General features: G+C 39.6%; 1 protein-coding gene across 2 annotated transcripts in view; it reads left to right on the forward strand.

Annotated features, from left to right (window-relative positions):
* Positions 1-13,260, forward strand: part of LOC141140046 (CD109 antigen-like) — a 343,299-nt gene that overhangs the window by 140,603 nt on the left and 189,436 nt on the right. For both annotated transcript variants that reach the window (XM_073626809.1, XM_073626808.1), the window contains 4 exons: positions 3,209-3,310; positions 8,571-8,633; positions 10,747-10,923; positions 11,805-11,957. In XM_073626809.1, coding sequence (XP_073482910.1) covers positions 3,209-3,310; positions 8,571-8,633; positions 10,747-10,923; positions 11,805-11,957 — 495 coding nt within the window. The remainder of the gene's footprint in view (positions 1-3,208; positions 3,311-8,570; positions 8,634-10,746; positions 10,924-11,804; positions 11,958-13,260) is intronic.

Raw genomic sequence — 13,260 nt, forward strand, 5'->3', positions numbered from 1 at the left:
TTACATCAACATGGTACAACTGGATTGAATTCAAAAATTCACAGTCTTACAAAGCTATTATTAATTAATTAATTAATAAAAAGAGTCCTTCACCAAAACAAGACATACACAGAAAAACCAAAGAGAATACTAGACTACTATAATAAATAAATAGTCTTTATTCACCCCTTCCCCCCCCCTTTTTTTTTTTTTTTTTTTTTTTTTTACTATTATTTTTCTATTGCCTTTCCATACCTCTCCATACTCATATAATGAGTTAATTCACCTTAATACTCACTAAGCAAATAAGTTTAAATATGTAATATGTATATGCTTTAAATATAGTTATTAATACTGTCCAAATCATCTTGATATTACTATTATTTGTGTAATCCACTTTAACCCAAATGTAACTCAGATGACTATGTGACTTTACTATACTTCATTTATATGACAAAGTTGTATTACATTTATTTGTTCAATCAATAAAAACTTTATGAAACAAAAAAAAAAAAAAAAAGAACTGATGTTAAATAAAGTAAATTAGGTGGCTTCATTTTTTAATTATTCAAATTATTTTGCATAATTGAATCAAACTGTACCCTGTTTCCCTGAAAATAAGATCTACCCTGAAAAAGACCTAGCATGAGTTTCCGAGATGGCTGCAATATAAGCCCTACCCCGAAAATAAGCCCTAGTTAAAGTCCTTGTAAAATCATGTAATCCGGTCTGTAAAAAGATTATATAATGTGCAATATGTCTTCTTGTGTAACTTTATTGTGGAAAATACCCTATTTACAGCGCCACTGGGTGCTCAAGTGACCCGCTGGAACTCTTCTCTTCTCCTCCCACCTGGCGTCAGCAGCCCCTCCCTCCGCAGTGCTTGGTGCAGGCTGATGTCAGCAGGGATCTCGGCCTTTCCCTCTGCAGTATTCAGAGTGGGGAAGAAGAGCTCCGGCGGGTCACGTGAGCGCCCAGCAGCGCTGTAAATAAGATATTTTCCACAATAAAGTTAGGAAACACATTGCACATTATATAATCTTTTTACAGAACGGATTACATGATTTTACAAGGACTTTAACAAAGGTTTATTTTTGGGATTTTACAATGTTGACTCCTGAGCTGACAGGGGGAGAAACTTTTTTTGTACACACTGTAAATAAATAAGACATCCCCTAAAAATAAGCCCTAGTGTGTTTTTTGTAGCCAAAATTAATACAAGACCCGGGCTTATTTTTCAGGAAAACACGGTAGCAAGATTCTTTAAATACATTTAGGAGAACTCTCTTCTCATCTACTGGCTGTACTGGCTTTCACAGGTGCATGCTGTGTGATAAGTCTTATGCCTTGTACACACGGTCGGATTTTCCGACAGAAAATGTGTGATAGGACCTTGTTGTCGGAAATTCCGACCGTGTGTGGGCTCCATCACACATTTTCCATCAGAATTTCTGACACACAAAGTTTGAGAGCTTGCAATAAAATTTTCCGATAACAAAATCCATTGTCGGAAATTCCGATCGTGTGTACACAAATCCGACGCACAAAGTGCCACGCATGCTCAGAATAAATTAAGAGATGAAAGCTATTGGCTACTGCCCCATTTATAGTCCCGACGTACATGTTTTATGTCACCGCGTTTAGAACGATCGGATTTTCCGACAACTTTGTGTGACCGTGTGCATGCAAGACAAGTTTGAGCCAACATCCGTCAGAAAAAAATCCATGGATTTTGTTGTCGGAATGTCCGATCAATGTACGACCGTGTGTACAGGGCATTAATGTAACTGATGTTTTCAATCTTAATTTTAAACCTTTAAAAGGGCTATCATGTTCATGTTTTGTAGATGTATGCACCTTTCACCCTTGATGCTCTTATTTAAAGTCCAATATCATGTCATTAAAGTACATTTTAGAAGGGTTAGAACAAACTAATTGGGTTTGATGTACTAAAGGAATAAAAAGTGTTCACTTTAAATAATGTAAAAGTATAACCTGTTTGTATTCTGCAGCTGTAAGGTTCTCAGTGCTCTCTGGCACTAAAGGGGTGACTAAACCTGCCCAGATATCTGGCTAAACTTTCTCTTTATCATTGCCAATATGTTTATAATTGGCTACTATTCCAAATGTGATACCTCAACGTTTGAAAGGCATCTACATATAGGCATACCCCCCTTGTAAGTACACAATGGGGTTTATTTACTAAAGCTGGAAAGTGCAAAATCAGGCTCACTTCTGCATAGAAACCAATGAGCATCCAAAGCTTAATTGAACAAGCTGGGGTTAGAAGCTCATTGGTTTCTATGCAGAAGGGAGCCTGATTTTGCACTTTCCAGCTTTAGTAAATAAACCCCATTGTGTACTTAAAAGTGGGGTATGCCTATACTTTTTTAGTGCCTTTCAGTGGTTTATAGCCTTAACATGGAGCTAAACTTAACTTTCCTTCAATGGTCCCTGTCCCTCACTGGCACTGTGATCTCCTTCTGGGTGCTGGTCTGCAGCCGTCTTCATTGGTCAGTGTGGGATGCACAGGAGTGATGTCATCCCCGTACACAGGGACCATGCCATGCAAGCAGCTAGACAGGTGTATTTTATTGCAGAAGAGACATTGTATGTCTCTTCTGTAATAAAGAGCCTCCCTGTTCACAGCTTGTGGCAGCAGAACTCTAGTTTAAATTGGTGCTCACAAGTTGCTCCAAGTTCATAAGTTTATTCTAAGATGGAATCTCTGAATCTTATGGAGAGCATTTACCATACCATGCATTTACTTAATGCCAGCTTTCCACAATAAATGGGATTTTTGGACCTAGTTATGGAATAGTACCCTTCTTATAACTGAACCTTTCTACCCTTGTTCTAAACCTAGACTACTTAAACTTAGTACTTTTCTAGAACAAAAAAAAGGTCAGCCTGTTCACATTGAACAAACAGTATAATTAAAATCATAGAAAATCTATGTATATCATATTTGGTAGCACATAACTGGCTACGTCAATGATCCGTAAACATTTAGTAAATCAGCCTCAGTGCACCATTGTAAGACTTGTGAAAGGCTGCTGATAGCAGTACAAATGTGTCTCAGATCCATCCAGTGTTTTCACTGTTAGTTTAAAAAGAAAATTATATAAGTCAGAATTTTTTTTAATGCTATAATATTGTACCATAATTAAGGGATTAAATATAAATTATATATAATGTGCGTGTGTTTATATTGCATATTGTTTTTCAGGCAGTATTTATGGACAGTGTGAATTCAATTGATGTTGATGATTTATTCAATTCACCAAAAAAAGTATATCTGCAGGCCCAAAATGAATACCAGGATCTAAAGGTAAGCCATACGGGACTTGTTTATTAAAAAACAAATTAGAACATGTTGGTGAGTTCTAGTTCTTTTTTCATAAATAGTTTTATTTATGATGAGGCATTATTCAGTAATATTCACCAAAGGGGAGGCACACTCTTCAGGTAAAACCACTAAGTGTCTCAAAATAAGTCATAACAGTCCATCAAGCTTAGATCATGTGAACAGTGCTTAACTGTCATTAGTAAAGTCAACCACACCTGGTCCTAGGTCCCATAGCGTATTCCTTATGAGTATATCTTTAAAAGGAAACTCTAAAGGTTGAGGATTGATTTGTTCTTAAGCATGTATTAGTGTGTAAACTGGGTTATGTTTGTAGTTATTTAAAATATTTCTATTACAAATAATCGTTTACGCCATTTTGGTCAGGAGTGCTCCAGATGTGATAGGCTTGCGGCTGGGTAAGCTGGAAGAGCGGCTGTCCCTGTACGCGAACAACGCATTACTATACCATAACGATGCAGGCCCCTTGTTCTTAGCTGCCCTATGTATTTTTAAAACGTTTGGAGGGTACTTGGGTATAAGGATTAACTGGGCCAAGTCAATCCTTTCCCCTCTAGATGAGGGAGCCATCCGTGGGATGGCCTCCACTCCTCTCCACTGGGTTGAGGAATTTCTTTATTTGGGTGTCCAGGTGACGAAACATCACTCAGGCTTCTTGGGGAAAAATCTGATGCCTGTCTTGTCGACCCTTAAATCCAAGTGTTCAACATGGTCAAATTTGCCACTAAATTTGATAGGCCGCATTAACCTACTAAAAATGATCATACTACTCAAATTTAATTATTTATTCAGAAACTGCCCGATATGGATCCTAGTCAGCTTCTTCAAAGAAATAAACAAATGCATAGGTTCCTTTATATGAAATGGGGCAATACCACGGTTGGCCAGATCCACGCTCTGGCTACCTGCCCACCTGTGCGGATTAGCCCTACCCAATTTTCAAGTTTATTACTGGGTGGCGGTGCTAGTGACAGTCCAGTGGTGGTACCAGGGGGCTAGATCTAATGCGGCGGTGTGCCTGGAGGTGAACTGCTTGGGCTCCCTCGCTGGGCTCCGCAGCTTTCGTGGGCCAGGTTTGGCATCACGACACTGGACCACATAATTCCCCAGGGTACCCTACTGAAGTTTGCGGATCTGAAGGTTAAATATAATTTACCAACCTGGATGGCATTCAGATATCTACAGATTAAACATGCCACTAGAGCCCAATTCCCCCAGCCGAACACACGTAAAGCTGATCCTACAGAGAAACTATTGGCTCCAGGAGATATAACCAAGCCTCTCTCTACTCTGTATAGTGCGTTATTGGGCAATGAGTCCCCCAAACTAGAACATTTATGGGAAACATGGCACAGTGACAGACACTCACTAGATAGGGAGGGATGGGAGGACTGCCTGGAGTATGGCCCAAAATTAGTTATCTCCTCTAGAGATAAGCTAATACAGGTAAAATTTTTGCATAGGGTATATTATACGCCCCAAAGACTTCACAGGATGTACCCAGACAAAGACCCTGAGTGTCCCAGATGTAAAGCACATATAGGAACCTTCTTCCACATGTTCTGGGACTGTCCTGTCATTTCCACTTACTGGATGAAGGTCTTTAGGAAAGTTAATTCCTGACTGCAACTGGCACTCCCAATGTCACCTGAGTTGGCATTACTGATGACAATGACGAACAAAGACCACACCATTTAAAATTGCTAATTGCATACCTATTCTTTTAAGCTAAAAAAGAAATCCTCCTCAAATGGATCCTAATAGACCCCCCCTCCATCTCCTCCTGGAAGGCACTGATCAAAGCTGCACTACCCATGTATAGGATTACATATTTGAACAGAGGATCGGATATTGGACTATTCCCTGAACTCAGCCCGCCTTTCACCTAGACTGCCATTGGATCGGATATTGGACTATTCCCTGAACTCAGCCTGCCTTATTACCTGGACCGTCTTAGAACCACGCTATCTGTCTGCCAAACTGCAAGTAGTCTGTTGTTTGCTCTGTTCACGTCTGCCCTAGTGTGGTGGCCAGGCACTATAGCATTGTGTATAAGTCCTGGGGGCAACCAAGTGCCGGTAGGCCTGCTTGCCTTAAGGGAAAGGGGGCTGCTATAGGTGAAGCACACAGTAGCTAGCTATAGTGTCTGACCACCTGCATTGAGGTAGACGTGGCATTCATGACATTATCACAAGCCTTTAACAAACATTTTCTGTCAAGATGGACACTGCACAGGCCCGTTTATTTGCTGAAGAAATTTGCAAACTGACATGCCAGGAGACAAGTCCAGGAACTGTCTGTGTGTGTAAACACACCTCCAGCAGTAACAGAGGACTCAGAGCCCAAAGTTAACCCGCCTGACTGTTTTTCTGGTGATCCCCATGTGTTTTCTAACTTTAAAAATAGTTGTATACTATACTTTCAAGCCACACTCTTATGGTTCTGAAGCACAGTGGGTCAGCCTGATTATTACATGGTTGCAAGGGGATCCCCAGTCTTGGACGTTTAGTCTCCCTGCAGATGATCCTGTCAGAGGGTCAGTTGAAGCCTTTTTCAAAGCCTTAGGTTTACTGTATGATGATCCCAACCATGACCATTCAGCTGAAGCTAACCTTAGGTCACTATGTCAGGATAAGCGCACCGCTGAACAATACTTTTCTGATTTCCGCTGCTGGGCACCTGACTCACAGTGGAATAACGCAGCTCTAAGAAGCCAGTTCAGGTTAGGCTTATAAGACTCCATCAAAGACTCCTTAGTTCAATACCCTGAACCAAAGTCATTGAATGAAGCCATGCAAGTAGCCATCAGTATAGACAGGCGTTTATGGGAAAGGCAAACAGAGAGGTTTGTTTTTTTGCCCCTTAGTAGGCTGCCCATTTTCTTCATTTCCTGAGCCCTCTCAGCCTCTCCGGGAGGATGAGCCCATGCATATTGGTGCTACCCATTTATCCCCTGGGGAAAAGGCTAGAAGGAGATCTCAGGGTCTCTGCTTATATTGTGGCAACCACGGCCACTTTGTCACTAGCTGTCCTAATAAGCCGAGAAACGCCAAGAGTCTAGTGCGGGTGGGGTCTGCTTCTATAGACCATACTGTGTCGGTTTCCCTCAGAGATGGTTTATTTGTTACTGCATAATTTAGTACTGCCAAGTTTTCTCACCACCTCCCGCTTTCATAGATTCTGGTGCTGCTAGCAATTTCATTGATAGAGACCTAGCACACAGTCTACAGATTCTGGTGACTAAGGTGCACAGACCCTTCTCAGTCTTAGCTGTTGATAATTCCCCCTTGTCCATAGGTCTGGTGACCTTGTGTATGGTACCTATTACCCTGACCATTGGGGAATTTCACAGGGAGACATTCAGCTTCTACCTGATCTCTTCTCCTGCTTATCCCCTTATCTTAGGGTATCCCTGGCTTAAACTTCACAACCCGCACATAGACTGGGCTGCAGAGGAGATTGGGTTCTGGTCCCAGACCTCCATCCAGAATTGCATTAAAACCGCTGACCAGTTGCCCATGTATAACTCTTGTGTGGCCAGTACCAGTCACGTGCCTTTATATGACTCTGTTATAACAAAAGACGCTGACAAGCCTATTGAATTCTCTACAGGTCTCCTCTCCAGCCAATTGCCACAGCCTGAACCCTCTCCTCCTAGAAACCGAGCTTGTCCGTTGTCTCATAGCCTTGAGCCTTGTTTGGAAACTTCCTCTAAATCCTCAGTAGTCAAGCCCCCTGGATTACCCCTACGTTTGCCTGTCGCTAAACTCCCTTGGACGCACAGCCAGGCTAACTTGTCCACAAGTTCCACTGTCACTACACCTAGTGATGTGATTCAGATAGTTGCTACAACTGGTGTTCCAATGCAGACAGTCGCTAAACCTGGCGATGCGGCCCAGTCGGCCACTGCATCAATTATGCCAGTCCAGCCCATGCCCATTGAACTTTCTGCTTTTTCTTATTCTGTACTCACTGGCAATGCGATTCAGACAGTCACTACACCTGGTGATGCGGCCCGGTCGCCCACAGCATCAATTATGCCAGTCCAAGTTATGCTTATTGAACTTCCTGCTTTTTCTTATTCTGGACTCTCAGGTGATGCAATTCGGACAGTCGCTATGCCTGGCGATGCCATTCAGTCACTACACCTGTCGATGCGGCCCAGTCAGCCACTGCATCAGTTACACCAGTCCAGCTCATGCCCATTGAACTCCCTGCTTTTTTAAATTCTGGACTCTCCGGTGATGCAATTCCGAAAGTCGTCACATTTGGCGATGCAGCCCAGTCGGCCACTGCATCAGTTATGCCCATCCATCACATGCCCTATTGAACTTCCTGTTTTTTCTTACTCAGGACTTTCTGGTGATGCGACTCAGACAGTTGCTGCACTTGGTGATGCGGCTCGGTTGGCCACTGCATTAATTGTGCCGGTCCGGCCCATGCCCATTGTGCCTCCTGCTTTTTCTTATTGAGGGCTTTCTGTAACCTGATCTCACCCTACTTCTCTAACCAGTCTAAGAGGTTCAATCCACCCTTTGGATAAATTGCCTCATTCGGGCAGGTGGGGCTTTCAATCCTCTTTTTAGGGCTCTCTGTATGCCGCTCATGTTTCAGCTGTCTGGCTTGACCCGTATGACACGTCCCCTGCTATCCAGCCTGATCTAGTCCACTGACCTCTGCCCAGTCTGTTGGTCCTGTGCTGAGTGTCCAACTGGTCTTTGAGGGTCCTGGGGGCAACCAAGTACCGGTAGGCCTGCTTGCCTTAAGGGAAAGGGGGTTGCTATAGGTGAAGCACACAGTAGCTAGCTATAGTGTCTGACCACCTGCGTTGAGGTAGATGTGACATTCGTGACAATTACAAAGTGATTACAGTGTAACAATAAATGTTCATTTTAAACATTTTACTCCATTAAACTAACACTGTTCCATACTATGACTGTAGTAAATTTTTATTCACAGCTTAAACATTTTGATATTTGTGTTTTATTTCATTTATTTCACACGCAAGATCAACCGATTTCAAACAGCAAATTAAAATATTTAAAGAAAATGTATCTTTGTGACATTTATTAACCTTTTATACAGTATAGGACCTACAGTATTATTCAGGCTTTATCATATAGCCCTATGTTACAGTTACTCTACAGACTGGCAGTTACTTTAAATGTATTTAAATGTGTCAATTTAAATGTAATTATTCTTTATGTATTTATTTTTTATCTAGGTCGGCATTCCATTTAATCTGGATGTACAGAGCAACATCCATTTGGATGAAATAAAATATCTGGTAATTTAGCATGAATTGAGCAAAATGAATTAATTAAAGCCAAATTCCATTAGAAATGTAATAAAAAAAAATTACACTGCAACTTAAAATGGAAAAATAAGTAAACACAGAGCAAGCAAAAAATAATAACAAAGTGTATCAGAGACAGCTGTTCTCTTATATAATATGATATTCAGACATAGACATAAAAAAGTCAAGGAAACACTTTAACATTATGTGTAAATACATGAAAATTAATGTGTTATAGGTTTATTAATCGTTATCTCTTTCTCCAATCACCACCACAGAGATCACTAAAAAAATCCCTTGCCACCACCTCATAAAATGTCACTTATGATATATTACTGACCTCCAAATTATATGCAAGTCAATATGAGTCTGATGGTATTTCTCCATGACATCAAGAAATTCCAACTCCTTCTTTATTCCTCCTTATCTTGACTTTATAGGCTGGTTCATTTAAAATAGTACTCTGAAAAGACAGAGAATTCTTGCAATAGTAAAAGTACCATTTAACATTTTTTTAAAGTATTAAAGCTAGAAAAAACATATACTGTATGCTCCTAGTTCAACACAGACTATGTATGACAGCACTCAAACAAAATAGTTTCTAAAAAGATACAAGCTATATAGTAGCAAATAACTAACTACAAAGTTTCAAAGTGTGATAGCTTCACAAGGTCTTAACCTACGTGTTTCATCATTGGATTTTTTTCAGGGGTACATGGGTAATATGCATCATCACATTTTTATTCCAATCCACTATGCATTGTCAGTGATGCTGCAGCATAAGTGTGCATTCACACCTGTGAAATGCACCCTGCCTGCGATTAGATGTAGAAGTATTTTAACACCTTTGAATCACTAAACTGAAATGTATGTAGATTGACTTCCTTATCTGCATACTTGTTATAAATCGTTACAAATAGAATCAAAAATTTGAATAAAAAATATTTATGCTAGTGGATCAGTATAACAGTTAGGTAGCTGGCATTTTTAGAAAGACACAACAGATTCTGTTTCCTTTAAAACATCAATTTTGTGAAAAAATGTGCTTATGCTATCCAAGTATGCTATAAAAGTACTAAATGTTTTAAGAAAATAGTTGTCAGGTAAAATTACAAATGCAATTCACTTAGACATATGGGCTTTTCCTAAAACAAGAAGAATCAACACGAGGGACGCATCATACTAACTGTAAGGTATGTCCTTTGTGGTGATTTTAAGTTACCTTTAGGGTCCTTTCACACTGGGGTGGTTTGCAGGCGCTATTGTGCTAATAATAGCACCTGCAAACCGACCCGAAAGTGCCGCTGCTTTAATTCCAGTGTGAAAGCCCCGAGGAGCTAACTTTTGCGCAAACCAATCAATATACACTTATTGCGATTTTTTTTACCAAAAAATATGTAGAAGAATACATATTAGCTTAAATTGATGACAAAATTAGATTTTTTAAATTATTTTGTGTTTTTTTTGTTTACAAACTATTTTATTCAGAGAAAAATGGTGGTACAAGTAAAAACAGATCATCAAATATATATTAGCCTAAACTGAGGAAAAAAATTAGTTTTTTTGATAAAAAAATGTGGGATATTTATTATAGCAAAAAGTAAAAGCTAAATCTTCCGGGGCTGAAGTGGTTAAACGGGAGAGCAGATACTGCTACTTTTGGCCTGAAATGTTCATTGTATTTAGAAAATGCATGTCATGGTAACGAATCTGCAATGTTTCATAGAGTTCTCTTTGCCTAATGCTGCAGAGAGAACTCTGTGATTGGCGTTTAGGCTGGTCCCATGACTTTGACAGGTCACATGACTGGGCTTTCCTCTAATTATCATTTTTTTTAATTACACTCTGCTTGCTTTGAAAAAAAAGGAGCTAAGCACATTTTAAAGCAATGATATGCCCACAGTAAGGCCATATTGCTGTTTTCACTTTATTATAATGTTAGAAATAAGACAATGAAAGCTCCAATTGTATGAGGTTGCTTCTCTTAACTGCTCTAAGCAGATTTCCACTTTTTTTTTACCAGTATAACTAGAAAAGTAATGCAATGTTGACCAAGGCAAGTCTTAAGCAAGGCTTTCCTTTTACAGTTGTTTCTGTTTTTCAGGTCATTTCCCGGGGTCAGATAGTACATGTTGGTAAGGAGAATGCTATGTCACTAACATTGAATCCCCAAAGCTCATGGACTCCGGAGGCATGTTTAGTTGTTTATACGACGTTGGATGACGGGACAGTTGTTAATGATGTTACCACTCTCTCTGTGCATCCTAACTTTGAAAATAAGGTGATATTTTTTTTCTGTTGTAAGTCACCATGTGTACCATTTATTATTTATTATTACATTAAGGTGTATCTACAGCCAAATTTTTTTTTTTTTTTATACTATTGAATCCAGTAGGTAAGTATTATCACCATCGTTTTTTTAGCTCTCTGTGTCCTCATTTGGAAAATTCACTCTCTATTTGTCCTAGTAACCATTATCGCTGGCAATGAAAGCATGGGGAAGTAACCATTATCTCTGAAACAGAAATATCGTTTGAATCTTCCAATGGTTCACTTGTTCTGGTGACAACTATCTAAGAGAGGATTTTCCTCACTTTGGAGAGATTTCAAACATTTGTTGTGGATTGATTATTCACTATTCTTGGTAAAACAGTCTATAAGGTGACATGGTAAGAGGGTCTTTCCTGTTTGTAGAGTAGCAGATCCTTTCTGGAATTGGCCAGCTGGCAAGTACCCTTTTTTCTATCTTTTCTATCTAGTAAAGTCATGAAAATCATGGCTTTATTGATGTGCCTGGGCTTCTTGACATAAATACCTTCACTCTGACATTACCAGTATAGACATCCAAGAATCCAAGAGACCCCTTGACTATATTTCTAGTAGTGCTTCCCCTCATTCACTAACCTAAGGAAAAATACCCTAACAAAATGAACAGCCCATTTATCTTTAGTAAATAAACCTCAAAATTTCAAATTTTTCATAGCTGCCAAGCTAAAGATCATATTTGCCATAGTAAAGTTAGAAATGCACCAGTGCATTATGTCACATTAGAATACCATGTTTCTGTTTTGTTTAATGAATGGTAATATACATATCTTTAATGTTAACTATCTTTACATGCCTCCCATTTCAACTTCTCTAAAATAACTATATTACTTGCAGATTTTTGTTTCTTGGAACAAGGAGAAAGCAGGCCCATCAGACAGTGTATCACTAAAGATCAACGTGACTGAATCTAATTCATTGGTTGGGCTTTCAGTTGTGGACAAAAGCGTGAAGTTACTTGGGGACAGACAAGAAATTACTACAAAACGTGTGAGTTCACATTGGTTTTCATTTATAAAACATAGATTTTTTTTTTACAAAGATATCATTGCTCAAGCCTATACAACATTCTTAGAGAAAAATTAGCAGTAAGTACTGAACATGATGAGATGGTTCTATCATTTTAACTTTTTGATTTGAATACCAGCTGTTTTTAATTAAGGCATACTGTTTAGATCTACACATTTACATCAATTTACCACCATTTCTTTGTTAACAATGAAAACATATATACACTATATTACCAGAAGTATTGGGATGCCTGTCTTTACACGCACATGAACTTTAATGGCATTCCAGTCTTAGTCTGTAGGATTCAATATTGAGTTGGCCCACCCTTTGCAGCTATAACAGCTTCAACTCTTCTGGGAAGACTGTCCGCAAGGTTTAAGAGTGTTATGGAAATGTTTGACCATTCTTCCAGAAGCGCATTTGTGAGGTCAGGCACTGATGTTGGACAAGAAGGCCTAGCTCGCAGTCTCCGCTCTAATTCATTACAATGGTATTCTTTCGGATAAAGGCCAGTCAAGTTCCTCCACCCCAAACTCGCTCATCCATGTCTTTATGGAGCTTGCTTTATGCACTGATCCAAATCATTTGGTGGAGGGGGGATTATGGTGTGGGTTTTTTCTTGTAATATAGTGTATATACAGTATATATATATATCTATATATATATAGATATATATTATATATATATCTATATATATATAGATATATATATGGCACAGACGCTTCTTTTTTTTACAATGCTGCTATTATATATATATTATATATAATGTGCCATTTCCTCCCACTCTTTAAAGTGTTTTTAAACCCTAAAACAAAAATTTAGCTTAACACATCCATAGTTGTGATGACTGCATTCCTTTTTTTATTTAGGTTTTTGCTTTTAATTCACCTTGTGATCCAGCCAGTAACGCACTTCCTATCCTTTCCTCTATTTCTGAAGGAGCAAAGGAGCGTCTGTCTGGAGAGTCTTGTGTCAGATGCACTAGTAGATTTAGCTGGAGTAACAATTTAAAGCCAAACTCCAGATAACACTTTTAACCACATGCCAACCGCTGCACACCGATTTATGTCGGCAGAATGGCACGGGCAGGCAAAAGGGCGTACCCGCACGTCCCTTCGAGATTCCCATTTAGCGGGCGCTCACGCCGCTGACCCACCGTGCGCTGACCCCACCTGCGGGTCCCACAAACTCGATGTTTGCCGGTGACCCGCGATTGCGCTGAGGAGAGGCAGGATGGGGAGAGGCATTTCCCTGTTCTGCCTAGCAACATGACATTGATCTA

The sequence above is a fragment of the Aquarana catesbeiana genome, linkage group LG04 (assembly GCF_042186555.1).
Source record: "Aquarana catesbeiana isolate 2022-GZ linkage group LG04, ASM4218655v1, whole genome shotgun sequence".
Classification (NCBI taxonomy): Eukaryota; Metazoa; Chordata; class Amphibia; order Anura; family Ranidae; genus Aquarana; species Aquarana catesbeiana.